General features: G+C 57.9%; 2 protein-coding genes across 3 annotated transcripts in view; one reads left to right on the forward strand and one right to left on the reverse strand.

Moving 5' to 3' along the window:
* The first annotated feature begins 473 nt into the window (after nt 1-473).
* On the forward strand, nt 474-24370 carry PLCD3 (phospholipase C delta 3). Of its 2 annotated transcripts, XM_058676502.1 has the most exons (16): nt 474-750; nt 10397-10558; nt 10668-10896; nt 11122-11251; nt 12810-13038; nt 13299-13500; nt 13635-13779; nt 14088-14240; nt 15164-15298; nt 15435-15585; nt 16200-16316; nt 18254-18420; nt 18564-18699; nt 18782-18931; nt 21677-21807; nt 24242-24370. In XM_058676502.1, exons 1-16 carry the CDS (start codon nt 606-608, stop codon nt 24353-24355), a joined length of 2496 nt encoding a protein of 831 aa, XP_058532485.1. In that variant the 5' UTR covers nt 474-605; the 3' UTR covers nt 24356-24370. The 2 variants fall into 2 exon arrangements, with proteins under 2 accessions (XP_058532485.1, XP_004597335.2); XM_004597278.2 differs by lacking the exons at nt 21677-21807; nt 24242-24370 and adding an exon at nt 19045-19554 and having other exon boundaries at nt 477-750.
* The window catches only part of NMT1 (N-myristoyltransferase 1), a 30429-nt gene continuing 26569 nt past the window's right edge, over nt 23536-27395 (reverse strand). The window contains exons 9-12 of the mRNA XM_004597279.3: nt 26024-26194; nt 25379-25546; nt 24428-24565; nt 23536-23892 (exon numbers count right to left, since the gene is read on the reverse strand). Coding sequence (XP_004597336.2) covers nt 23872-23892; nt 24428-24565; nt 25379-25546; nt 26024-26194 — 498 coding nt within the window. The 3' untranslated portion in view covers nt 23536-23871. The remainder of the gene's footprint in view (nt 23893-24427; nt 24566-25378; nt 25547-26023; nt 26195-27395) is intronic.

The raw sequence follows: 27395 nt of genomic DNA on the forward strand, positions 1-27395 counted from the left end.
CCCTGTCCCGGCCACTGAGAGGGGGCACGGCTGCCGGCCTGGTTTGGCTCGGGGCGCGCGATGGGGGGAGGAGGGGGCTGTCATCCTATGACGTCACTGCCAACGTCTTCCTGCCCACCCCCCGCCCCAGCCCCATCCCGCGTGGCTCTGCTCCTGGGTTCTGCAGGCTCGTCGGCTCCGAGGACCCCTAGCCCAGGACCAGCTGACCTGCACCCCTGTCCCTGGTCTGACTCCCTGCGCAGCCCCCACCCTTGGAGTGGGGTCCCGGAGCCACAGGACGACCTCCCTCGCAATGGCGACCCCGGCCCCCACTGTGGGCCAAGAGCCGAGGGGCGCCCGGGCTGGGAAAGGGGAGGCGGGGGTACACCCGCGCCCAGCCTGGGGTCCCCGGCGCCCCGAGTAGCCCCGCCCCGCCCCCTGCGCCCCTCCCCCGCCCAGCCCTTCCCCCGCCCTCCTCCCGACGTCTCCTCCTCCCCGCTCCCTCCCGGCGCCGCTAAGTTTCTTCGCTCGGGATCGCGCACAGAACCGGGGCCGGGCCTGAGCGGTGGCCCCGCTGTCCTGTCCCCGCGCGCAGGCTCCGGGCCCGGCCCCGGCCCCACCGAGCCATGCTGTGCGGCCCCTGGAGGAGGTGCCGCGGCCGGCCCGAGGAGCCCCTGAAGTCCGCCCGGGTCGCTGCGCCCCTGGAGCTCCCGCCCTCGTCCCCGGAGTGCGGCGCCAGGAGGCCGGGGCTGCGCGCCCTAAAGAAAATGGGTCAGTGACGCGCTCGAGGGTCTGGGTGGGCGCCGCCGGGGGAGGGGCGGCAGGGGCAGAAGTGTCCTAGCCAGCCGACCGCAGGCTTCCGGGACGGCGTTGGGTTTCGGGAGGCTTGGGCAAGACGCGAAGTACCAGCCCCGCCCCGCAATTGGGGGTCGCAGTTGGGGTCACCGGAGAGGCGAGCCCGGGTGCTCAGAGTGCTGGCTATTTCCCACCAGAACGCGTCCGCGGGGCGGGAATGGGGTCCCTGAAGCGGACAGCGGAGTGGGTGCCAAAGACGGGAGGACGGACCCTCACCAGCCTCCCCAACGCCTGCTAGGGAATGCGGGGACAAGGTGGCGGCAGCAGCAGAGTCCTAGGAGGGGAACCTTGCCCTTGAGGGTCTGTCACCTTGAACTTGGAGAAGCCTCTCGTGGGGGAGGATAGTCCCTATGGCTCCTGCGAAGGGGGAGGGGTGGGGTCGGGGAGCAGCCCCGGGCACGTTGCTTCTCCTTCACCTTCCTGGGGCAGGTGGCATTCCACAGAGGAGGAAACTGACTCAGAGACGGCAAGGAATTTGTCTGTGACCACACAGCAAGTGATTGGTCACCAGCACCCCCAGAGTTGTCAAGCGGGACTCTCTGAGTTGGGAACTAAGCGTGTGGGTGGGATGCCAAGGCCGGCCGTGCACCCCAGGAACTGCTCTCTCGGGGTTACAGAGACTGGGCATGAGCCAGGGAGCACAAAGCAGGGCTGACCAGGCAGCTTCTGCAGGTCTTGAGCAGAAGTCAGGGGTCCGGCTGCCAGCCTCGCCTCCCCTGCCCTCATCTGACAGGTGCTGAGCAATTGCAGAGCCCTGTGCAGGCATTAGATCTCCGCCCAGCCCCTTGATCAGTCATCCATGGATGCACTTAGATGCTCAGCGAGCACCCACTGTGCGCTCTGCCCTGGGGCTACCACAGCCAGCAGGACTGGTACAGCCTTGCCCCCCTACACACACACACACACCCAGGAGGACTGGGGATGAAAGGGCAGAGAGGGGGTGGATAGAGACAGCCCTGCTGCACCCCTGCCCCAGGCCAGAGGGAGACCTCAACTGACAAAGCAGGGCAGCTCCCTCACCCGCGGGCCAGACACTCAGCCCCTTCTTGTAGAGCTGGGGACATTATTGGAGGACAGTGGGAGTCCCAGAGGGTGGCAGGCAGGCAGGCAGGCCAGGAGCTAAGGTTGGGGTAGACCATACCAGGTGAAACAGGCTGAGGAGGCTGTTGGGAAATGTGTAACTGGGCAGGTGCAGCCGAAATGGTCACCGGGGCCTCCGAGCAGGTGCATGGAGCTGGCTCTGTAGGTGGGATCTGAACGGCACTGGGGAAGGGCCGTACAGGACACACAGTCCCCCAGAGCAGGGCTGCAGGGGTCTCTGCCTGCACCCCTCCCAGGTGATGCCTCGAGGAGCACTTTGTGCAGTGGACAAAGCTACTTGGGAACACACAGGACAGCTAATACTGCCGAGTCCAGTGGCTGAGTCCATCAGGATGACTCGGTGGGGAGCTCTATGGGTGTCAGCCATCACTGCAGCCAGCTCTTTCCTCATTCCACCTGGTTCTGTGCAAGGAACGTCCCTGGGGACTGTCCCTTCCCTACCCCATACCAAGCCCGGGCACAGGGTAGAGCGGAATCGCAGACAGCTGTCCCGGGCCCAGCCCCTCAGGTCATGGGGCTGGGGAAGGCCTGGGCCTATCGCAGATTGGACCCCACCCTCCCGGGATGACCACCATCACCATCAGTGCCACACCCCTTAGGCTAACAGAACCGATTTTATTTGGGATCAAGGTGAGGAACTAGGGCAAGGAGTGGCTCAGAAGGGCCCAGGGGAAGGAGAAGGCCTCAAGGGCCCTGCCATGGGGAGCCAGGGAGAGGAGCCGCGGGCAGGACTGTCCCCAAGAGGAGTGTCCATCTTGGGTCACCTCCCTCTCTCCAGGGCGGGGCTGCTGGCCTGGCTGGGCACAGAGGAGGCGCCAGAGACCCTGCATGCATTGTCATGCAGTGCTGAGCTTACAGCCGTCCCTGGCCTATTTCATCCCGGCCCCAGGGATGCTGTGTGCCCACGACAGAGGACCTGCAGGTGCCACGACTGCCCAGGGCCTTGTGTTAGGAGGCAGTGTCTGCCACTGATCCCCGATGGTGGCTCTTGCCGGCCAGGGTTCATGATCAGGAACACGCAGGTTCTTTTGCAGTGCCATGTCAAGCGCTGTCCACGTTCTACCTCATTGAACGCCCACAGCCGCGGGAGTGGGTGGCACCATTTGGTGAGGAAGGTGGGTACTTGGCCTGGGGTTCAAAGTCACAAGGAGTTGTAGGATTTAAACACAGGCAGTGCAGCCTAGGGTCTTTGCTCTTAGCACAACGAGTGATGCTGGGGCAAGGACCGGGGGAAGCCCTCAGCCTCCAGGCCCGTCCTAATGTGGTGGCCGAGGAAATGCAGACGGCCTTGCTCCTGCCTGGATTTCAGATGAACAACAGATCACCTGAACCATCCTTGACTGAAAAAGTATTTGCTGTTTCTCTGAAATTCGCATTCACCTATGTACTCAGTTTCGCTTGACAACCTCAGGGCCCTACCCACCCCCCAATCCCTCCAGTGGGCAGAGCCCTGAGTGTGCAGAATCCTGCACTGTCCCCACCCTGCTCCACCCTGCCCCACCCTAAGTGCACTCAACCCTTGGGGCTGCAAAGCTGAGCGGATGGCCTTCTAGGGTGAGCGGGGTTACAGTGGATCAGGTTGATAAGCTGGAGGGTCTGGTGGGTAGGGAGGGCTGTGGCCGGGCCAGGTGGTTTCTTGGGGACCCGATCTGGCTTCTTCCCTCTCCCAGCTCTACCCCAGCCAAGCTTGCTGCCTGTGGGAGACCCTGCCAGAGCACTGCCACCTTGCTGGCTCCCAGGATCCAGCTCCGGGCTGGTGAAGCCCCGCCCGCCTTTGTTGACCTGTTGGTTTTCCAGAGGATGCTGCTGGCTCCAGCCTGGCAGTGGTAACAGCCAGCCGGGCACTGATGCAGTGCTGAGGCTGCCTGAGGGGTGAGGGCCGGAGGGTATGTGACGCTGACTGTGTGTGTCCCGTCCATGTGGCTGTTTTCCTCCCGCCCCTCCGCCTTGGCCAGGGGCTGGTGTGTCTGTTTCTTGCACGGGTCACATTCCTGCAGGAGTCCGTATGCCCTTCCTGAGTGAGTGCTGGCTGGCTCTCACGGCCTGTTTTCCTCCACAAGCCGACCCGCCCTTCTCCCACTCTATCCACCTCCCCCAAAGTGCCCTGGTCTTTGTGTGGGGACTCTGGGGGTCCCCACAGCGCTGCCCACCCCGCCTGCTGCCCTTGCGTCCATCCCTGCCTTGACCCAGTCTAGGGCAAGTGGTTTGGCTTCCCGCCCTCCAGGGGCTCAGCTGTAAAGAGGCTGGAGTTTGGGGGCTCCCTCCTGCCCACTTTCCTGTGAGGCAGGTTCCTGCTCCCGGCCTTGGCCACCCAGACAGCACTGTGCAGGTCCTAGACCGCACACAGCTGTAGCTGCCCGGGGAGGTGGAGGAACTTGGCCTTGCCCAGGCCTTCGCACCCCTGGCCTCTGTCCATGGGTGGAGATAAAGCCCTGGGCTCCGGGCCCAGCTGACAGTGTTGCGTGTGGCTGGCTGCAGGCCAGCTCTATGGGCGTGCCTGGATGCCTTTTCCCTCCTGGCCCTCCATTTGCCCTCCCCAGAGCCCTGCCTCGGTTTCCCTCTGTGTTATTGTCTGTGGAATCCTGCAGGGCACTCCAATGTCCCCTCTATGGGGTTAGACAACCTCCTGCTGTCTTCCAGCACCCCTCCCACCCATGTCATAGACCCATGCCTGCGTGGGACATACCTGCGACAGGGTGACCGCCCACTGTCCTTGCTTTGGCTCTAGGGCGCATTCACTCACGGGACCTGTCCAAACACACAATCCTTTCTGGCACTTTACATTATTAAACTTGAAAAATGGTGGCTAAACCCACAGGACATAAAATGGATCAATTCAATCTTTTTTTAAGCATATATTTCTAGAGATTTGATTTTTTTCAAAAAACAAAATTACAGAGAAGGAGAGAGAACTTCCATCCCTTGGTTCACTCCCCAGATGACTGCAATGGCTGGAGCCAAGTTGATCCAAGGCCAGCAGCCAGGAGCTTCTTCCTGGTCTCCCACATGGATGAAAGGTCCCAAGGCTTTGGGCTGTCCTTAACTGCTTTCCCAGGCTACAAGTAGGGAGCTGGATGGGAAGTGGAGCAGCTAGGACACAAACCGGTGCCCGTATGGGATCCTGGCATGTGCAAGCTGCTAGCTACTGTGCCAGTCCCAATACCAACTTAAAAAAAAAATTATGGTCTGGTGTGGTGGCTTTACAGGCTTTACTTCAAGTGCCAATATCCAATATGGGTCCTAGTTTGTATTCTGGCTACTCTCTTTCCAATATCCAGCTCCCTGTTTGTGGCCCAGGAGAACATTGGAGGACGCCCCAAAGCCCTGCCTGCACCTGAATGGGAGACCCAGAAGGGGCTGCTGGCTTTGGATAGCCTCAGCTCCAACTATTGCTGCTATTTGGGGAGTAAGCCAACAGATAAAAGACCTCTCGGTAAATGACTTTCAAAAAAAAAAAAAGAATCTTAAAAATTTAAGTTCATGTCCTAAATGCCCAAATGTCCGCACTGGCAGGGACTGAGCGGGCTCAGAGCTAGGAGCCAGGACTAGCCTAGGTGACCTGTGTGGGTAGCAGGGACTGAAGGCTTGAGCCGTCACCTGCTACTTCTTGGGGTCCCACAGGCTCGGGCTGGGTGGTGACTCCAGACTCTCGGAGGAGGGAGGCAAGCACCTTAACCAGTGTCTTCCCTACTGCGCTAAGTGTCTGCCTTCAATTTCATCATTTCTGAGTGGTTAATTCACCGGCATTCATTGCATTCATGCTGTTGTGAAATAGATAATCAGCATTATATCATTCCAAAACATTTCCGACACCCCAAATGGTAGCTCCCTGCTCCTCCTGGCCCTGGGTTCTGGCCATTCTAGCTCACTCTGTGCCTTCTGGGTGCTTTGCAGTAGTGGAATCTGGCCATGCAGGTCCATTTGCGTCAGGTGCCAAGGCTTGGCACGTGGAGGTTTGGGTTGAGTGACACTCCACTGCATGTCTGGGCGCGGTTTGCTTGGCCAGTTGTCTACCCCCGTACCCAGGGGTTGTTCCCAACTCCTACGATCGTCCACCCTCACTTCTTCTGCTGTTGCTTCGTGACTGTCCCCCTACCTGCTCAGTCCAGGGTGACCATGCCCCTCCCCTGCCAGCCCACAGCCTTGGCAGGAGGTGGGTGGTTTGTGCACCTGCTCAAGAGTGCACAGGAATGAGGTTGAGGCAGCCTGGGGTTAGGGCCCGGCAGGAACTATGATTGTCTCACGGATGACTGGGCAGAGGGCCAGGGACTCTGAGCATCAGTGCCCCAGGCCTGGAGCCCCTGTGACTGGGTCACCTTCCCTCTCTGGCTGCAGCCCTTCCTGGCTGGACCCCTTCCAGCCCAGGGCACAGGAGCTGAGTGGAACTAGAGGTGCCCAGCTTGGCACTGTACCCTCATTCCTCTGGGCATCTCCCTGGGGCCCGTGTGACCCAGAGGCAGTGTCAGGTGGGTGGACAGCCTGGTTGTTATTCTTCCCCGCCAGGCTCCTCAAGAGCGGAGGAGGCCGGGCCCAAGCAGGAGACTGCCCCCCTCACCCCCGCCCCCAGCAGGTCTCCACCACTCACCTCTATTTCCTGCTTTAGTCACAGCCACCTCCCCCGCCTCCTACTGCCTTGGCTGCTGCTGGCCCCAGCTGAAAGTCTGGTTGTCAAGGCAACAAGTGGTCTCATTTTCCTTCTGGAAGTGGGTGTAGAAGCGGTGGGCTCAGTGGCTTCCCTGGCTGTCTTACCTTCCCAGTGTTTCTTTCTTTTTTTTTTTTTTGTAAAGATTTATTTATTTTTATTACAAAGTCAGATATACAGAGAGGAGGCGAGACAGAGAGGAAGAACTTCCGTCCGATGATTCACTCCCCAAGTGAGCACAGTGGCTGGTGCTGTGCCGATCCGAAGCCGGGAACCAGGAACCTCTTCTGGGTCTGCCACGCGGGTGCAGGGTCCCAAAGCATTGGGCCGTCCTTGGCTGCTTTCCCAGGCCACAAGCAGGAGTTGGATGGGAAGTGGGGCCTTTGGGATTAGAACCGGCACCCATATGGGTCCCAGTGTTCAAGGTGAGGACTTTACCCGCTAGGCCATGCCGCCGGGCCCATCCCAGTGTTTCTTAAGAATTCAGGGACCACCCAGATCTTATGGGTGGGGAGCAGACCTGCCACCTGCCACACTGTTTGGATTAGGGAGATGACCCAGGGTCTGATGTGTGTAGTCTGGCCTTGGAGACACCCCCTGGAGTTATCTAGGGCTCCAGAGGAGACCACAGGGTCCTGAGGAAGGCAGCTTGCTTCCCCAGGCCCTGAGACCTCAGTTGTCAGTCACCGTCACTCTCACAGTTAAAAGGGAAGAGGGAAGTTTTAAAAAACAGACACCCAAGGGCCTGGTGCGGTGGCCTAGCAGCTAAAGTCCTTGCCTTACATGTGCTGGGATCCCATATGAGCGCCGGTTCTAATCCTGGCAGCCCCACTTCCCATCCAGCTCCCTGCTTGTGGCCTGGGAAGCAATCAAAGATGGCCCAAAGCCTTGAGACCCTACACCCACATGGGAGACCCGGAAGAGCTCCTGGCTGCTGGCTTCGGATCAGCTCAGCTCTGGCTGTTGTGGTCACTTGGGGAGTGAATCATTGGACAGATTGTACTCTCTGTCCTCCTCTCTCTCTTTCTCTCTCTCTCTCTATATATATATATATACATATATATATATAAATATAACTGACTTTGCAAATAAAAATAAATAAATAAAGCTTAAAAAAAATAGACACCCAAGGCCCTCCCCACCTGCTGAGTGACACTCTTTGGGCCTCCTTGCACTGCTGGGGTTGAAAAATGTGACCCTCGGGCCCGGTGCAATGGCTCAATGGCTAAATCTTCACATTGCAAGCGTCAGGATCCCATATGGCACCAGTTCATGTGTTGGCTGCTCCACTTCCCATCCAGCTCCCTGCTTGTGGCATGGGAAAGTAGTAGAGGATGGTCCAAGTCCTTGGGACCCTGAATCTACATTCAGGAAGAAGCTCCTGGCTCTTGACTATGGATCTGCACAGTTCTAACCATTGTGGCCACTTGGGGAATTAACCAGCATGTGGAAGATCTTTCTCTGTGTCTCTTCTTCTGTCCATAAATCTGATCTACCTTTCTGATAAAAATAAGTAAGTCTTTAGGCAAAACAAAACAGAAAAAAACAAAACCAAACTTGATCCCCAAGGCTGTTGCTGAAGCTGGTGACAGGGTGGGGCCAGGGCAGGCAAGGGCTGTCCACTGGCCTCTGCTCCAAGCACTGGGCAAGGACACAAAACCTGCTGTTCTCTGGTCTTAAAGTCTCCACTCCCCCAACACTCGCTCCACCAAAGTAAAAAGTACTCCTTGTGGTCAGGGAGAGAAAAACTACCATTTGAGGACAAATCCCGGGAGGCTTCCTGGAGGAAGTGTTACTTGATGGGTCCTGGTTTGAAGGACTCGGATATGAGAAAGAGGAGGCAGAAAGGTGCTACAAGGGCTCAGAAAGACATAGGGGTGGGGGACAGGTCAGGGATTTGGACTTGATCCCTGCCATTGGGCAGGCAAGGACCCTGGGCCGCAGAGCCAGACTGGGCCCTAGGCATTTGTCAGATGAAAGGAGGGGAGTGAGCCCTCAGCATGGCCGTGAAGCCACCACTTGGGGTGCTGCGTCCCATCTGCAGTGCAGAGATCCTTGGCCCCGCTCTGCTTCCAGTTCCCCACCCCTGTGGGTGCGCACCCCAGGAGGCAGCAGCCCCAGGGGCCTGCCTGCCTGCCACTTGGCATGCCCAGGTGGAGCTCCAAGCTCCTGGTTTTGGCCTGGCATAGCTGTGGATGCTTCGGGTGTTTGCGAAGTGATTGGACACGTCTTTCTACCTTTCATATCAAATAAAAATAAAAACTAATAAATAAATAAATAACAAAGGGAGGAAGACAGGCCCACGCCATCATGTTCTGTCAGGACTACACGGTGGTTTCTGGTTTGGGGTTTTCCAACTAGATTTAGGTGCCGTACAGCTTGAGATTCTGTTCCCTTTGAGACGCTGGGCCCCCCATCCACTCCTGGCTGTCCCCTTCCTCCCCCAGGGTGGGGTTTGTCTTGTTGCTACTTCTTCTGCTTTCCCTGCTGGGCGTTTGGAGCAGGCCCTGCAGGGCTGGGCTCCAGGGCTGAGCCAGCAGAGGGCTCAGCCTCTCCCGGGCACTGGGCGGGCCAAGCTGGAGCCGAGCTGCCCTTATGTTGAGTTATACACTTTTGTTGAGTTCTGGAGCTGGCAGTCTGTGTGATCGTGGTCTCTGTTAGGGATGGGGGGAGGTGATGCTTAGCCAACCGCAGGTTAGTGCCACCGGGCCATGTCACTGACAGGGACAGAACTGGGACCTGCACTCTGTGCTGCCCTTACCTCCTGTGGCTCTGGGGTGGTTGCAAGAAGCAGAAAGGGCAGAGGGCAAAGCTGTGGCAAAACTGTGCCAGGCAGCCTGCTGCCACCACTTCCTAGCTGTGGAATTATAGCTAGTTATGGAATCTTCCAGAATTTCAGTTTCTTCTTGGATTAGCATGAGCAGGCCTTGTGTACACAATAGATGCTTTGTAAGCATTTACTTTTATTTATTTTTTTTCCTCTTTGAGAGAGAGAGAGAGGGAATTTCCATCCTCTGGTTCACTCCCTAGATGCCCATAATAGCTGGGGCTGGGCCAGGCCGAGGCTGGGAGCCAGGGCCTCTAGCTGGGTCTTCCAGGTGAGTGACATAGACCCCAGCACTGGAGCCACCACAGGTGCACAGAGCAGGAAGCTGGACTTGAATTTGCCTGCCCCAGCATCGGCTTCGATCAAAGGAGAGTGGGCACTACAGAATGTCTGTGGGCTGAGGGTCCCGGGGAGCGTGGCAGAGCAGGAGGCCAGCAGGACCCAGCAGACCGGCAGGAGGACTGTTGGAGAGCAGCCAGCCAGGACTGCAATTGGAGGCCTCGCCCATGGCCTTGGAGGCCAAGCGGCCTCTGTTGTCCCCAGGAAGTGAATGCTGAGAGTGTGGGTTGCAGCAAGACACTGAGTGGAGACTGGGAGAAGACCACTTCCCTGGCCATGGTTGGCCGCGGTTTCACTCCCATGGGTGAGAAAGCTGTTGGCCAACTGGGCTTCATGGCCGCCTTGGAGGGCAAGTGCCAAACAGGTGATCCTCAGGCCTGAGCCCTGGACAGCTGCTGCTTGGCTGTTCTGCAGAAGGTGCTACTTGGCAGGCTTAGGGGAGCCTGTTAGTGGCACAGCCTGGAAGGTGCAGTGCAGGTGTCTGGAACAGGACAGCCTGCACAACTGAGGCTGGACTGAAGAGAGGAAAAGACTGCATTCACTGAAGTGTGAGACCTGGGTTTGCTGGGCACGAGAATCAGGAAGCCCTGGGGAGGAATGCAGCCTGCAGGGATGAGGGCCAGGTCCAATGGCAGGTGCGCGTGCCTCCCCAGGCCTGACAGAGGATGAGGATGTGCGCGCCATGCTGCGGGGCTCCCGGCTCTGCAAGATCCGCTCGCGCACGTGGCACAAGGAGAGGCTCTACCGACTGCAAGAGGATGGCCTGAGCGTGTGGTTCCAGCGGCGCATCCCGCGCGCGCCCTCCAAGCACATCTGTGAGACCCGCGGGCGGGCGGGGACGCGGGGACTTGGTGGGGGGGCCTTCCCGGCAGGGATTCGGCCCTGACCCGTTGTGCTTCCCTCCCTCCCCCCCCCCACCCGCAGTCTTCGTGCAGCACATTGAAGCTGTCCGCGAGGGCCACCAGTCCGAAGGCCTGCGGCGCTTTGGAGCCGGGTTCGCACCCGCGCGCTGCCTCACTATCGCCTTCAAGGGCCGCCGCAAGAACCTGGACCTGGCAGCCCCCACGGCCGAGGAGGCACAGCGCTGGGTGCGTGGCCTGGCCAAGTTGCGCGCACGCCTGGACGCCATGAACCAACGGGAGCGGCTCGACCAATATCCTGGGCCACTGAAGAGCGGGTCCTGGCCCTAGAGAGGGAAGTTCCGTTAGGTGACCCAGGCCTCCTGTGTCTGGCGATCCCTGTGGAGGAGCCTATGCGAGTGTGCCCATCATGAACCCCTGGGAGCTCCCAAAACCTGGGTAGGGGAACCTCTTCCCTGCTGACATGGGTGTGGGGTGTGGGGAGCCAGCTGTCGCAGATCTTTCCTGAACACCCACACCTGGATCCACTGCTACTTGCACCGGGCTGATTCGGACCAGGACAGTAAGATGAGCTTCAAGGAGATCAAGAGCCTGCTTCGGATGGTGAACGTGGACATGAATGACATGTATGCCTACCGCCTCTTCAAGGTGGGTCCCCGCCCCTGCCCCACCCTGCTTTGTCTTCCCTGGGGTCCCCAAGTTGACACCTGCCGGCCTGCTGCAGGCAGCAAAGTCATGTTCTTGGAAGGGCAGCCTCTACCCATGGGACCACGTGTGGCTTCCTCGTGGGAGCTCAGGCTACAGTCGACTTGTGCACACAGGTGCAGGCCCTCTTCCACACGTGACCGTGACCATGTGAGAGTACAGGCATGGCAGGGGGAAGGGGTCTACAGAACAGGGAGCAGATGCCTATGTAGGTGTTGACCATGTCTAGCCTGCGAGCCTGAGATCCAGGCCAGCCCGTGGCACCTGTCACTTGGCCTCGTGGACTGCCCCATGAATCCCCACTGACTGTGTGCGATGGTCTTAGTGTGAACATGCGGGAGGGACATTGGGGCCAGGGACCCATTCCTTCGCCTGTCACCTGTCTTGGATCTCGATTCTAGGGCTAGGTCATGGGGCACAGGGACAAGCACCGAGCCCAAGACCTTCCTTTCTTAACCCATGAAGTTCTAAGTTTTCAGTTAGTGATGGTTTCAATGAAATGGACACAGGTGTACGGAAATAGGCTGAAAATCATAATATAGACTTCCATTTCCTTTATTAAGAGTGAAAAGGAAATGATTCTATAAATAGACATGCAGGGACAACACAGTATCTTTTACATAAGGGGCAATGTTGTGGCTTAGCAAGTAAAGCTGCCACCTGTGACGCCGGCTTCCCATATGGGCACTGACTGGTTTGGGCCCCGCTTGCTCCACTTCTGATTCAGCTCCCGGCCAGTGCTCCCTGGGAAAACAGCAGAGGATGGGTCAAGTGCTTGGGCCCCTGCACTCATGTGGGAGACCCAGATGAGCTCCGGCTCAACCCTGGCTGTTTCAGCCATTTGGGGAGTGAATTAGCAGGTGAATGATGCCTTTCTCTCTGTAATTCTTTCAGATAAATACAGAGAAGCTGTCTTGTAAATAGGACACTGGACAAATAGCCTTTCCTGCGTTACAAAACACACAAGGAAGTGGCTTTAAGGACCTGTCAACAGTCATCCTGGGTGGGGTGGAGCAAAGCCTTCCAGGCTGTCACATTGTTGACAGCGCTGTTGGGCTTGCATGTTGTGGCTTGTTTTGGCCTCCTGGCCATTTTTACCTGGAGAATTCCCCGACCTCCCGTCAGTGCTGATCGTGTCGGCCGGTGTTGGAGTGGTACTACACCTTTCTTCCCCCAAGGCTTTCCCGTTGCACATTGCATTGTCTTAGGTGTGTGAAGAAGCACGTGTCTCTTTGGAAATCCAACCAGTATATGAGCTCTGTCCTGTCTGTGTTCACCTATTTGTGAATAATCCACACATCAGCAACACATGCCCACTCTCCTGGTCAGCTGAGGCCTAGACTGCTGGTCACTCCTCTCAGAAGCCAAAACTACCCCATTGTGTCTTTCCACAGTACCCTGAGGTGGTTCTGGCTTTCTAGTGCACTTGTTTGGGATGCAGTGGCAGAACCCTGCTGTGGGGGTTCAGCGGTGACCTGATCTTGTGTCCCCTGCTCCCCAGGAGTGCGACCATTCCAACAATGAGAGGCTGGAGGGGGCAGAGATTGAAGAGTTCCTGCGGCGGTTGCTGAAGCGCCCGGAGCTGGAGGAGCTGTTCCACCGGTACTCAGGAGAGGACCGCGTGCTTAGTGCCCCAGAGCTGCTGGAGTTCCTGCAGGACCAGGGTGAGGCCGGCGCCAGCCTGGCCCGTGCCCAGCAGCTCATCCAGACTTATGAGCTCAATGAGACAGGTAGGCGCTGGTGGGTGTCCTTGGGTCAGCATCTGACCTGCCTGGGCTGCACTGTTCCTGGCAGTGCAGGCACCGTGATGTGGGGAGGGGAGAGGGCAGGTCACCTCTCTGCTCCTCCAGGCTCAGCTCCCACATGGGTAAAATGTGCAATCCCATGTCCTCCTTGGGGCTTGGCTGGAGATGCAGCAGCGTGTCTAGGGGGATAGTCTGGGGAAACCTTGGGGGCACGTGAACAGTCACTCTCCCTGCCCTTCCTTCAGCCAAGCAGCATGAGCTGATGACGCTGGACGGCTTCATGATGTACCTGCTGTCACCTGAGGGGGCTGCCCTGGACACCGCCCACACCTGTGTGTTCCAAGACATGGACCAGCCCCTCACCCATTACTTTATCTCCTCCTCCCATAACACCTATCTGACTGACTCCCAGATTGGGGGACCCAGCAGCACAGAGGCCTATGTCAGGTACTGGGGGTGGGCAAGCAGCTTGGGGAACGCAGTTTGGTGTGGTGGAGGGGGCGTTGGGGTCACCTGGGGCCTGCCTGGTTCAGCCCAGTCCACGGCCCTCCCCTGACACCTGCCCATCTGCCCTTGCACAGGGCCTTTGCCCAGGGCTGCCGCTGTGTGGAGCTGGACTGCTGGGAGGGGCCCGGCGGGGAGCCCATCATCTACCACGGCCACACACTCACCTCCAAGATCCTCTTCCGGGATGTGGTCCAAGCCGTGCGTGACCACGCCTTCACGGTGCGCCCCCGGGGTCTGCCCAGTGCCCCCTTACCTTTGATCACATTTCCAGGAGAGAGAAACCGCTGCAGGGACATTGCTGCAGGTGCCTGGCAGCCCGCAGAGACAACAGTCACTGAGCAGGAGTTTGGAGCCAAGCTGAAGCGGCCTGTGTCAGCCATGCGGACACGGTGTTCATGGATGTGGCCTCCTAGCAGCTCCCTCCTAACACTGGCCTCTCCCTCACCCCTGCCTGTGCTGATTTGGGGGGTGAGGGGAGAGGAGGAAGAGGGAGAAGGGTTCTGAGCACTGCCCTTTCCCTTCTGCAGCTGTCCCCGTACCCTGTCATTCTGTCCCTGGAGAACCATTGCGGGCTGGAGCAGCAGGCTGCCATGGCTCGCCACCTCCGCACCATTCTGGGGGACATGCTGGTGACACAGGTTCTGGACCCCCAGAACCCCGAAGCACTGCCATCCCCAGAGGTGAGGACCCCCAAGAAAAAGCAGGATATGCCTGTGGGTCCGGTCCCCACTCTGACCTCTCATACCACCTCTTTGGCTCACATCCTGCTAACCGCCCCCCCCACCCCATCCTCTCTGCTACCCCTCACCTCTGCCCCCCAGGGCTCTCCATCCTCACCCTGCCCTCTTACCCAGCCTTCAAGGCATGCCCTGCCCTGGCCTGCCTGTTCTGTCACTGCAGGCTCGGCCAGTTCCATGTGCCAGCAAGGCCTGGGGCAGCACAGGAGCTCCCTTCCCAGCCACCCAAGCTTGGCATACCACCTGCTTAGAATGCCAGCTCAGCTGGAAACCCCTCTCACTGAAGCCTGACCTTACCTCTCCCCGGAGCCCAGGGCATTTTATCCACCCTCCAGGTGCCCATTCTTTTCGAGCTCCTTGGGAAAATATTCCCCATACTTCCAATCACAAATACCCAGGGAGCTTAGACCCCCTTCTGCCCCTGCTGTGTGCGCGCGACTTGGTTGTCATTAGTGTGAAAATCACACACACGCGGTTAATTAAGCGTCAAGCTGCACAAAGGGAATACATGGAAAAAGGAAAAATGAGTTTTCCTTCACTCAGATCCCCCATCCTGTTTTACAAGCAGTGGCCCTCTTGAACAGTTTCTCGAGTATGTCCTTCCAGAATTTTCTGATGCACACCCACACATCCAGACACAGCCACCTTCTATAAATGTCATATCCAAGGATGACGCGATTCCATGTTCTGTACACACCTCTTCCATGTCCAATCTTTATTTTTAAAGATTTATTGTTTTATCTAGAAGGCAGGGCTGCGGACGGGGGAGATCCCCTGCTCCAGCCCTTCCCACAGTGGTGGTTGACTGACTGTCACTGGGGGATGCAGGGGGCAAGGCCTTCACCTCTCCCTCCTGGTCTCTACAGCAGCTCAAGGGCCGGGTCCTGGTGAAGGGCAAGAAGCTACCGGCTGCCCGGAGTGAGGATGGGCGGGTTTTATCAGACCGAGAAGAGGAGGAGGAGGAGGAAGAAGAGGAGGAGGAAGCAGAGCAGAGGAGGCAGGTGAGCAAGGGCAGCCAGGCCAGCAGGCTGGGGCAGAACGGTGGCAGGGGTGGGCAAGCTGGGTATCCCAGGATGGGGGACAGGATGCGAAGGCGAACTGGAGGCGCAGGGGTGCCCTCTGAGTCTAGTCTCCCAGACCAAGCAGATCTCCCCGGAGCTGTCGGCCCTCGTTGTATACTGCTGCGCCACCCCCCTGCGGAGCCTCGGCCCTGGCCCCGACCCCTCTCAGCCCTGCCAGGTCAGCTCCCTCAGTGAACGCAAGGCCAAGAAGCTCACCAGGGAGGCAGGTAGGAGTGCGGAACAGTGGGTGTCTGGAGGCCAGAGATGGTGGGTGGGCAGCCAGCTCCTGGGGCGGGGTCTGCAAGTTGTCCAGGAGACAGATTGAGAGGAGCTTTGGGGACCAGCCAAGAGGTCTGGAGGAGCCTGCAAGGGGCTCAGGGAGTAGGCCCAGTGCATGCTCAGTGTGGATGCTCCAGCTGGGGCTGAAGGGCCTGGTGCTGGGGCTGAGGTAGATGAGAGGCTCCGTCAGGCTGAGCCAGGGACCCAGGGAGCCCAGCAGAAGCAGGGTGAAGCCATGGACGGAATCTGGGAAGGGTCCAGCAATGGGGAGCCAGCAGCCTGGAGGGCAAGGGGGAGGGATTTCCAGACGAGGAGTTAGGGTGCAAGGAGGTCTGGATGAGCCTCTGCCCGGCAACTCGAGGTGTGGGCCAGAGGATGTGGGCGAGCAGGGTGTGTGTCAATGACAGGCTCTGGCTGTGGCATTTGGGGGCTGGGTGGCTGGAGGGCACCCTGGCCCCTCTCTGGATTTGAGCAGGCCCATCTATCTCCCTGGGTCAGGAGAGGGCAGGCGTCGGGAGGGGCCTGGAGGGACTGGTTCCAGCCCCACCCTTACTCTGCGTAGGAAACAGTTTCGTGAGGCATAACATGCAGCAGCTGACCCGTGTGTACCCACTGGGCCTGCGGATGAACTCGGCCAACTACAGCCCCCAGGAGATGTGGAACTCGGGGTGCCAGCTGGGTGAGTGGGGCTGCCCATGGTGGGCAGGTGCAGTGGGCGACCACCGTGCAGGAGGGGAGCCAGCCCACCTTGCAGCCAGCCTTGCTCGTTCTCTCCGTTCTTCTGAGGAAAAGGCAGAGCACATTGTGATTGATTTCCATTTAAAAGAATCTGTGAATCTGTTGGATTTCAAGGCCACTGCAAAATGCATGGTCATTATGACAAGACTTGTTAGGTTAATGCAATATGAAGAACAGTAGTGGGTCCCTGTATATGGTCCTAACACAACACTTCCCCGTCATCCCTCTTCTTTTTATTAATTTTTAAGCTTTATTTTTTTTTAAAGATTTATTTTATTTTTATTACAAAGTCAGATATACTGAGAGGAGGAGAGAGAGAGAGGAAGTGGAGCTGCCGGGATTAGAACCAGCGGCCATATGGGATCAAGGCGAGGACCTTAGCCACTAGACCACGCTGCCGAGCCCTAAGCTTTATTTTTATTGGAAAGGTAGATTTACAGTGAGAAGGAAAGACACAGAAATATCTTCCATCAGTTGGTTTATTTCCAAATGGCCCCAATGGCCAGAACTGAGCTGATCTGAAGCCAGAGACTCTTTCAGGTCTCCTATATGGGTGCAGGGTCCCAAGGCTTTAGGCCATCATCTACCTCTTTCCCAGGCCATAAACAGAGAGCTGGATGAGAAGTAGACTAGCCAGGACTTAAACCAGCACGCATATGGGATGCTGGCACTTGCAGGTGGAGGATTAGCTGGTTAAGCTATTGCTCTAGCTTATCTTGTTTTCTTTCTTGTCCTTCCTTCCTTTTTTTTTTTTTTTTTTTTAAGATTTATTTTATCTTTTTTGGAAAGTCAGATATACAGAGAGTAGGAGAGACAGAGAAAAAGATCTGTTGATTCACTCCCCAAGTGGCCGCAATGGCTGGAGCTGAGCCAATCCGAAGCCAGGAGCCTGGAGCCTCTTCCAGGTCTCCCACACAGGTGCAGGGTCCTAAGGTTTTGGACCATCCTTAACTGCTTTCCCAGGCTACAAGCAGAGAGCTGGATGGGAAATGAGGCCACTGGGATTAGAACAGGTGCCCATATAGGATCCCGGCACATGTAAGGCGAGGACTTTAGCCACTAGGATTCTGCACCAGGCCCCTTTTCTTTTTTCTTAATCTTTGATAATTTATTCTTTTTTTTTTTTTTTTTTTTTTTTTTTTAAAGATTTATTCATTTTATTACAGCCAGATATACACAGAGGAGGAGAGACAGAGAGGAAGATCTTCCGTCCGATGATTCACTCCCCAAGTGAGCCGCAACGGGCCGATGCGCGCCGATCCGATGCCGGGAACCAGGAACCTCTTCCGGGTCTCCCACGCGGGTGCAGGGTCCCAATGCATTGGGCCGTCCTCAACTGCTTTCCCAGGCCACAAGCAGGGAGCTGGATGGGAAGTGGAGCTGCCGGGATTAGAACCGGTGCCCATATGGGATCCCGGGGCTTTCAAGGCGAGGACTTTAGCCGCTAGGCCACGCCGCCGGGCCCGATAATTTATTCTTAATTTACACTGTAGTCAGTCTCACATCCATATGAAGGTAGACACTTCCACTCCTTTGGGTGCCCCCTTCCTCTGCTCCACCTGGCAGCCCTACTACATCAGCATTCACAGGGCCAGCTCAGAGAACGCTGGGATTCCATGGTCACTTGGTCCTAGGTGTGGGGTCTCCATAACCCTTTCTACCCCTTCTCCAGCCTTTCCCTTCAGTCTTGGGGATAGCAGGGTTAAGTTTCAGGTGACTGTGGGGGCTGGGAGACTGGGGGCGGGAGGGTGCAGAGAGTGGGACCCAGGCCCTCTGTGGTGAAGTGTGGATCTTCTCTTCAACACCTTTCTTCTGGACCTGGGCAGTCAGCAGAGGGCCCTGGGGGCTCTGCTCTGAGCCTCCCCACTGTACCCGCAGTGGCCTTGAACTTCCAGACACCAGGCTACGAGATGGACCTCAATGCCGGGCGCTTCCTCATCAACGGTCAGTGTGGCTACGTCCTGAAGCCCACCTGCCTGCGGCAGCCTGACTCAACCTTTGACCCTGAGTGTCCTGGGCCCCCCAGGACCACCCTCACAGTCCAGGTCAGCAGTCTGCCTGCATCAGGCCCAGCCTGGGGACAGGCTTGCTCTGGAGGGGCAGGTGCCCATGTGCTGTAGGGGTAGGTGTGGGAGGCTGGGGACAGGGCTGGTGTTGAGGGTGGCCATGAGTGTCCATCCATCCACAGGTGCTGACTGCCCAGCAGCTACCTAAGCTGAACGCCGAGAAGCCCAACTCCATAGTGGATCCACTGGTGCGCGTGGAGATCCATGGGGTGCCAGCGGACTGCGCACGCAGGGAGACCAGCTACGTGCTCAACAACGGTAGGTGGGCTGGTGGCTGAGACGTGGTGGGCTGGGGCCACACGGAGGGCAGTAGGGGTTGATGGTCGCATCTCTGCCCTAGGCTTCAACCCCCACTGGGGGCAGACCCTGCAGTTCCAGCTGCGAGCCCCTGAGCTGGCACTGGTCCGCTTCGTGGTGGAAGACTACGACACTACCTCCCCCAACGACTTTGTGGGCCAATTTACACTGCCACTCAGCAGCCTGAAGCAAGGTCGGTGAGGGATGGGCTAGGATCAAAGAGGGGCCAGGGCTGTTGGACCCCCAGCCCAGGCATGGGCTCCTAGGGCTGGATGTGGTGCTGATGCCTGTCTACCTACCCCGCAGGGTACCGCCACATCCACCTGCTTTCCAAGGATGGAGCATCCCTGGCCCCCGCCACACTCTTTGTCCACGTCCGCATCCAGGGCTCCTAAGGGCCCATGTGCCCCCTGGCCTCTGCTGAGGGAAGGGGGTGTGCATGCCAGTGTTGGTCTCACCCTGCTGTGGAGGCATGCCTTCTAGACCTCCCCATTGCTGGGGCCTGGAGCCGGCCCTGGTTCCTCTTGTCCTCTGTCCACCTCCTTGTGGCAGCCGGGTCTGTTGCTGCCAGCCGCGGGCCGGGAGCAGGACCCCCGGGAGCCCTCAGCCATCGCAGCCTTGTTGCCCCGCCCCACAGTGGGGTTCACTGGCCTCAGCCTTCCTCTCCACGTAGGTTATCTTCCAACTCTAGAACCCAAGTCCCCTTCTCAAACAAGGGGGAAACTGAGGCAGGAGCCCAGAGGGAGGATTTTGTGTCACAGAGCTCCGAAGAAAACAAAATGAGATGACTGTGAAAAATAAAGGCGGTTGAATTCACCACTTTGCCTCCCTGATGCCACAGCCATGGCCCTGTGAGGGACCCAGCTGGACAGGGAGAAGGGGTCCCTGGGGGAGTCTTCCCAGCTCAGCCTGTACTCACCCAGGATCCTGGGAGTGGCAGGAAGAGCTGCCGCAGCTCAGAATAGCTCTGACCCCCCGCCCTTGGCCTAAAGCTGCTGCCAGCATCACAGGGGTGCCAGAGGACACCAATTGCAAGGTCACGCTCAACCCCTCCTCCACACACACATGCACGTTCACACACGAAGAACCTCAAACGGGACTCCAGACAGACCCCACCTGCCAGGACAAGTGGCAAGGACATGGGGTGCCCCTCTCCCCAGTCTAAGCTTGTGCAGAGGGCAGACCACAGGGCCCTGGCATCTCAGGTGTCTGTCAGGTCACAGCACTTGCTGGCAATCCCTGAGGTTAGCCTGGAATTGGCTCCCACAGTCTCATAGGAACCGAGTCTGGGTTGAGGCCATGTTCTTGCACCCCTGGGACCTAACGCAGATTCTAAGAGTGGTATCTGGTTCAGGTGCTGATTGAACAAGGAGGATCAGTACCCAGAGGGGCTCAGAAGGGAAAGGCCGGGCAGCCCAGGCCCCTGGTACCCGGGCTGTAAGGGAGAGCTGAGCAGCCAAACAGTGACCTCATGGCAGGAGGTGTGGCAAGGCCGAGTGGTTTTAGTGCATAGGGAGCTGTAAGACTTGTCTGTCGCCGACCAGTCCTGCCTGGGCATGGGTTGGGTGCATCCCAGCCCCAGGGCTAGTCCCTCTTCTAGCCTCTCTTCTCTGGGCCAGAGTAGCCACAGGCAGGGTTGCCAGAGCGAATGAGTGCCCCAGGCTGGGAGAATTGCTTTGTGAGGGCAAAAGTTTGAGCTAGAACGTAGATGGGAGCTGAACATGGGGGAGAGTGGAGGCCAAGAACCCACAGCGGACACCCCCTGCAGGGCTGTTTTCTCAGCCCAAAGTTGAGGGCAGGGATGAAAGGGCACGGGTCTGCAGGAGCCAGGGTGCCCAAGGTCAGGGCTAGAGGCCCAGGTCAGAGGTCAGCTGGGCTCAGGGTGGCCCTGTGTCCTCCCAGGTTCCTTGGAAGGGCAGAAGCTACAGGGCCTCAGTAGAATCAAGGGGCAAGAGATTCCAAAGGATGAGTAGAGAGACGTGAAGGCTAAAAGCTGCTCCAAGGCCCACCCCTAGCAGAGCTGGGTCACCAGCCAGGCCCCAGGCATTCTAGTGCCACTTGCTGACCAGAGGAAAACCAGGAGGGCAGAATGGTTTGTTCAGCTGCTTCCTTTATTAGAAACAAGTGAGATGGACTGAGCAGAATAACAATTCATTTGGTATTTTTCCCCCACCCCCTACAGCCCAAAGAAAAGCCAAGACAGAGGTGCCCCTCCCTTCTCCGTTCCTGCCAGTCAGTCAGTATCAAGTTTAACGGAGTGAACTTGTCCTAAACCTCCTCCCGAAACAGGTCTGCCCCGACTCTGCAGCGGCCCAAGCCGAAGCCTTGGGTTTCCTCTAGGGGGTGGGCTCTGGTGGGCTCCTCATCTGACCAGTGAGGTCCTCGCTCACTTCTAGATTGCGACCAGCAAAGCTGTCCCAGACCCTGGTCACCCTTAGGGAAAGTTTGAGCCCACAGGGATGCCCACCTCCAGGCTTCAGGGAGCCAGTAAGTAGCAGGTACAGTGGTAGCTAGAAGGGAGCTGCAGGCAAGGCCTGGAATCTTCCAGAAGTAGCTTGATGTGGACCAGCCTTCAAAGCCAGCATCTTTGGAAGCAGGCATGCAGGGAGAACAGGCCTCGCTCAGGAATTCAGCTGGCCCTGGGGCCTCCGTTCTGCCCAGCTCTCTCCCGACACCGAGGCCAGAGTCCGTGTGGTCAAATGTGGAGTCAAAGGCTGCAGGAAAAGGATATCCTGGAAACATGGCAGCCAGGAGGCCCAGGTGGTCAATGCTGGGGCGAGGCCCAAGACGGACTACTAGCAGCAGTGGATTGAGGTGGCTGGAGCAGATCTCAGGCCCTGGGCCCTTCCTTCGCTTGGTCCAGGCCAGTCATGGAGCCACCATCCTGCGGAGTTTCCCACAGGGAAACCCTAACCACGGGGGTGCTCTCTGGCCTCAGGTTTCATAGGGCTTGGGTGGAGAAGCAAGGGGCTGTTGGGACAAAACCAAGACAAGCAGCAGCTCCCAGCTGACTTCCGGGGAGTTCAGGGCCCCTGCTGGGACGGAACAGCAGATCCAAGGAGCAGGCTGGTAGGTTTTGGTGAGGGAAGATACGGGAGCCATCGTTAGGCCTCATTACTTCCGTTCCCTGGGCTGAGTCCCCCCAGAGCACAGCTGCCTCCAGGGCCTGTGCAGCCCACATCTTGGGGGAAGCCTGCACCAGGATGTAGCCTGGAACTGATGAAGACTAGGGCAGGGAGTCTTTCCAAGTTCCAGCCCCATCCAAGGTAGGAGAGACTTGGGTACCTTGTTGCGGCTACCCTCACAGGTCTGGCCAGGGAAGCCACTCCAGGACTAATGCTGGTGGGGCCGGAAGGTGAGTTGCTGCTTCTCCACCAGCTCCCATCCGTGGTGTGTGGGGCACATCTCACGAAGCAGCTTCTTTGGTCTGGGTATCTTGGAGCCAAGGAGTCAAGGGCTGGCCGGCATCAACTCCTGGTGGCGGCAGACTGTGCGCAGGGCCAGCAGGGAGAAGGGAGGCCCGTCCAGGCCCGGCAGTGTTGCTGGCTCCCAGCAGTCTGCAGGAGGAGCGGCTTTCCCACGGAGCCACTGAGCAGCCACGGATTTCCTCCAGCTTTGGGGATTCAACAGACAAGGGCTCTGGCAAACCGCAACAAAACCCCACAGGCTGAAACGAACCCTGCTGGCCTGCAGAGTGCCTTCTGTGAGCGGGACAAGGTTGGCCTGGCCTCCTAGCGCAGGCTTCCTTCCCCTACAAGAAGCTGAGAGGTGACAGCAGCAAGGAGCCCTCCAACTCCCACGCCACACATCATGCTCTGCTCACTTGCTTGCTCCTAGGGCATAAGTTACATCAAAGCCTGGCACAGCCCAGTCCTCCTGGGGCCATGCGACTGAACACAACCAGAGAATGCTCTGTGGATGGCCCCGTGACTGGCTTTGATTACTTGCTGGGAAACTAGCAGCAGCAATAACCATCACTACCACCACAGGAAATACCACAGCATGGCATCAGTGAGCGTTAGACTCGCCCATGGCACTGAGAAGTCACTTCCACGGCCAAGTCCCTGTCTGCCTCTGCTCACCATGTCAGCTGTGGTGCAGGGAAAGAAGCACAGCGAGCTGTGTGAATGTGCTGGAAGGCACAGGCTGGGGCCAGGGGTTCCAGGGATCTGAGCCTCGGCCCTATGCCCCACCCCCGGTGAAGCAGGGGGCTGGCTCTCTGCTCTCTCAAAGCAGCTCAGCGGGGCTGGCACTGCTATGGTCTCCACCAAGGTCCCCTCCAAACTGCCAGTGACCCCAGGCAGTGGGAAAGCAGAATCGCACACAAGACCCTTGCATGGCAGGTCGGCAATAGTTGGCTTGAGGTCTACCTCCTCAGTTGGAGGATGCTCTCCTCCAGGGAGTAGGGCGAGGGGACGGGAAAAAGGATTCGATTCATGATTGTCCCCGCTGCTCTGCCTCAGGAAGAGCTAGCCCTGCTGAGGGTCAGCCCCCCCGCTCCCCCAGGCTCTGCTGCCACCTGCTGAGGTCTAAGCCCTCTCCAGAGCTGGCAGGTTCCCCCGTGTGTCCTCCCTTCCCATCTGTCCCTGCCAATTCCCAAAAGGAACTGCAGGGACTTGCCAGGTGCTCTTTCTCCCCGCCTGCTTCAGGAGGACATTGAGGAACTGCACAGACATGTCTACCAGCCACTGTCCTGGGGTTCCAGTCGTGAGCAATAATCTGGATTCAGCTCTTCATCAGAGACCAAACATCCTTGTACATTTGGAACATGAAAGATATTTAAAATATTTATATATATATAATATATATATATACTTTTATTATTCACCCGTTAACTCCATAATATGCCAATCACGAGCTAGTTTTCTGCAGTTACACTCCCTTGATCACGCTGCACGAGGAGGTGAGTAACTGGAAAACAGGGAGACCAGAGACACAGCCACGGTGACATCACGCAGCCTACGCCACAGCAACACAATTGTCGAGTTCGCTGGCGATTTGGTAAAGCCGGTTCAGTTCTCTTCCCTTAGCCAAGGAATCTCATGTTTGTGAAAACTGGACCAACAAGTGGTGGGGTTCCGTTTCCTGGTTGGACTTCTTAGTGGCTTTATCCAGAATCTCCCCAGCACCTGGTTACTGTAACACCAGCCCAACCTAGGAGAGCCAACAGGGAGAGGTACGGCTGAACGGACGAGCGCCCAAGGAACTTCCCACATTCCCCACTTGGTCCTCACGTTCTGGCTGGGCCTGGCCGTGAGCAGGTTCACAGAGCGGGCCTCTCACTCAGCCTCCGTGCCAGCATGTCTCCAGTGTGGCAAACCTTTCAAACAAAGCCAGTCGGCACCCTGAGGAAGACCTGGCCTCAGGGAGGGTCCTGCCAACGCTGACTAGACCAGGCTGGGCTGCAAGCACAGCGGGGGGAGGAAGGGTCACACCAGGAGGAGCAAGGCCGCCTAAGCTTCTGGCTAACCCCAGGCTCCACCCACGGGCTCCCCTTTCCCAGCCAGGGGAAGCGGCTCGGCTGTGGGAAGAGAAGACAGAGACACTGGAGCCTGTCCCCTCCGCTGTCACCACACCAGCTGCTGAGAGCAACACTGATGTGCTGATCTGTCCCTGAGAGGGAGGACATTGTCCCACAGCTCACACACCAGGTGACAAGAGGCAAGCCCTGGCCACACGCGGCACATACCTTCTCTGCCCCCATGCTGGGGCACTTCCAATTGTACAGGTAATACTGCAGGTTGCCATCCCCTATGCCAAACTTGAGCTTCTCCAGGAAGGTCTTATTCTCCATGAGATCCAGTGCATTGAACACGTCAAAGCCTTTCTGCAGAGCAGCGGGCAACAACAACAGGTGAGGGCTGCCCACCTTCCTGGCCCCTGCTAGCCTGCACCGTGGAAAGCACCCAAGCCACTGCAGGGCCAAATCCCATCAGAAGCCCTGGCTGCTTCCGTGTGAGATCCCCACTGCCACAGGGCCCAGCTCTGACAGGACACAGAGGACCTCTCCTCGGTATGGCTCTGAGGACACACTTGTAGCCCCACAGTCCACAGCCTCGGGTACTCAATCATTTCCACAGGCACTGGCTCCTGTCAGCTCTACAGCACTCATGCCGCTTCCAAACCTTGGGCCCTGGGGCCCACAGTGACTGACACCTGATCAGCTCTCTGAGTCTGGAGTGCTCACAGGATAGTGATGGATCAGTCCCCACGTAAGCAGGCTTGACAACTCCATGGTGAAGAGTCACACCCCCTTGTCTCCAGCCAGTTGCTCCCACAACTCCTCACAGAACTCACGGCACGGTGGGGTGGGGGGAGAAAGGGGTGGCATGGAGAACCCTGGGCCCACCTCCGCACCCCCAGCAGGCTCAGCCTGCTTGGCTCCACAGCAGCGCCTGCCAGGATGACACTCAATGAGCTACGCTGGGAGGATCCCAAGGCTGTCGCTGGGTCTGGATGTGCCTTGTTCCCTGTCCTTTTTAGATTTTGGCTGAAAACTGCAGGGACCTTATCTCAGCAGAGCAGGAGGGTGGGGAGCGCAATGCCTCCCAGTTGGCACTGCCACTAGGTGGGCTGGGGTCACAGCCACCCCATCACAATCTCTCCCCAGGGAACCGAGACCCCTGGGTCCACTGCTCACCATTTTGGCAAGAACAAGGGCGTCACTCATGAGGTCTAGCAGAGGGGTCTGAGTGTGAACATTGTAGAAAGAATAAGCAGCTTTCAGACTCTTGTGGGTTGGATGGTTCATGATGGTGGAGGGAAGTGTGTAGAAGCTCAGGAAATCCGTCACCTCACCATTGGCGTTCTGAAGGGAAGAAAACAAGAGACAGTGTCACACACGTGCAGCGACATTGCAGCCTGGTCACGCATGCGTGGCCACACCACAGCCCGGGGAACAAAACCACTCCTGTTACTGCCCCTGCAACCAAATGGGTGGAAACGGAAATGGGATACACAGGGACAGGAAGCACCCTGGCCAAGGGCACCCAAGGCCACCCAGGCTGGGCCGCGACAGGACCTCCCCTGCAGCTCATGCCTGCCAGTCCTGGATCAAAGTGGGATCCGAAGCCAAGCTGGGAAGCAAACTTCAGGCTGACCTGATGCTTAGGGGTTCCTCAGCTCTGCCTGGTTCCACCACCAGGCCCAGAGGTCATCTTTCCCACAGACCCAAACTGTGGCTTCCCATGACGGAATGAGGCTGTGGGGACCCCACAGAGCAGAGCTGCTCGAGCAGGCACTGCCCTGTGAAGGTGGGGCAGCCTGGAATCCCCTCCCTGCGTACCTCCACCACGAAAGTGTCAATGATATTCTCCTGGGGGTAGAACCAGTGCTCCACCTCCTCCCGGCTCATGACTGGCGTGAGGTGAAACTGCTTCAAGTACCGGGTGAGCAGCTGGTGCACTACGGGAATGTCCTTCTTCTCCATCGGTCGCAGCCCAGCGGTTTTGGGGGTCTGGAAGGAAGACAGCTGGGTCAGCATCAGGTGTGCCTATCCTTGGGGCCCACAAAAGTGAAGCCCCTCCCCAGGTGCTGCGTACACCAACCAGGCCCACATCTTCCCCCTCAGCAGGCTCTGGTCCTGCCTGGCTGGCGGTGCTGGCATTCAAGTGGGTTGCTGCCTCACCCCCACCTCCCTGGCCCCAAGCTGCCTTCCCAAGAAAACACTCCCCATCCTGCATCATCCTACTTCCAAACTCCCCACACCCACAGCCAGGGCTCTGTCCTCTGTGCCACTGGGCAGTGCCAGCTGAAACTTGGGTACTGGCTCTCAGAGGGGGCACTTCTGCCCCCAAGGGGAAGTTTGACAACTCTGGGGACAGTTTGGTTGTTACAAGTAAGGCTAGGGTCCCACTGGCACTGCTAGAAGGCAGGGGGTAGAAGCCCAGAAAGCGGCTAAGCATCCTACCCCACAGAGGCCGGGCCTCGTGACCAAGATGCCACCAGGGTCCCGACAGGGGCCTCAGGCTTCCCCATCACCGCACAGATCCCTCTGGACAGAGTGTACACTGGGCACCCGTGTCTGTCAGACCCACAGACCCAAGCCTACTATTTCCTTTCTTCTTTCTTAAGTTGATCTTCTACTGAAAGGCAGATTTATAGAAAAAGAGAAAGTGAGATCTTCCATTTCCTGATTCACTCTGCAAGTGACTACAATGGCCAAAGCTGGGCCGATCCAAAGCTAAGAGCCTGAAACCTGGAATCAGGAGCTTCTTTCAGATCTCCCACATGGGCAGCAGGGCCCAAACAACTGGGCCACCTTCAACTGCTTTGCCAGGTGCGTCAGAAGCAGAGTAGGTCAGAAGTTGAGCAGCCGGGACAGAAACCAACGCCATTATGGGATGGCGGTGCTGCAGGTAAAGGCTTAACCTCCTAGGCCGCAGCACTCCCTCCACACCCGCCCCCCAGCTGTCTTTTCTTTGAGAAACAGCCATGAAAGCAAATGCTGCAGCTGAGCTGGTCCCAGAGGGCCAGGTTCTGCTAGCCACAAGGAACACAGGGCACAGTTACAGACTTCATGGTTCAGTCACCACCTGACAGAGTTGCCCCTGGGGTAGCAACTGTTTTTGAAACTCCTCAAACTGTGGGCTGACAACGTGGCCATGCTGAGGTCCTCAGGCCAATGTGGAGAAAGCCCAATGATCTTAAGAACTCCC

The sequence above is a fragment of the Ochotona princeps genome, chromosome 17, assembly GCF_030435755.1.
Source record: "Ochotona princeps isolate mOchPri1 chromosome 17, mOchPri1.hap1, whole genome shotgun sequence".
In the NCBI taxonomy this organism is placed as follows: domain Eukaryota; kingdom Metazoa; phylum Chordata; class Mammalia; order Lagomorpha; family Ochotonidae; genus Ochotona; species Ochotona princeps.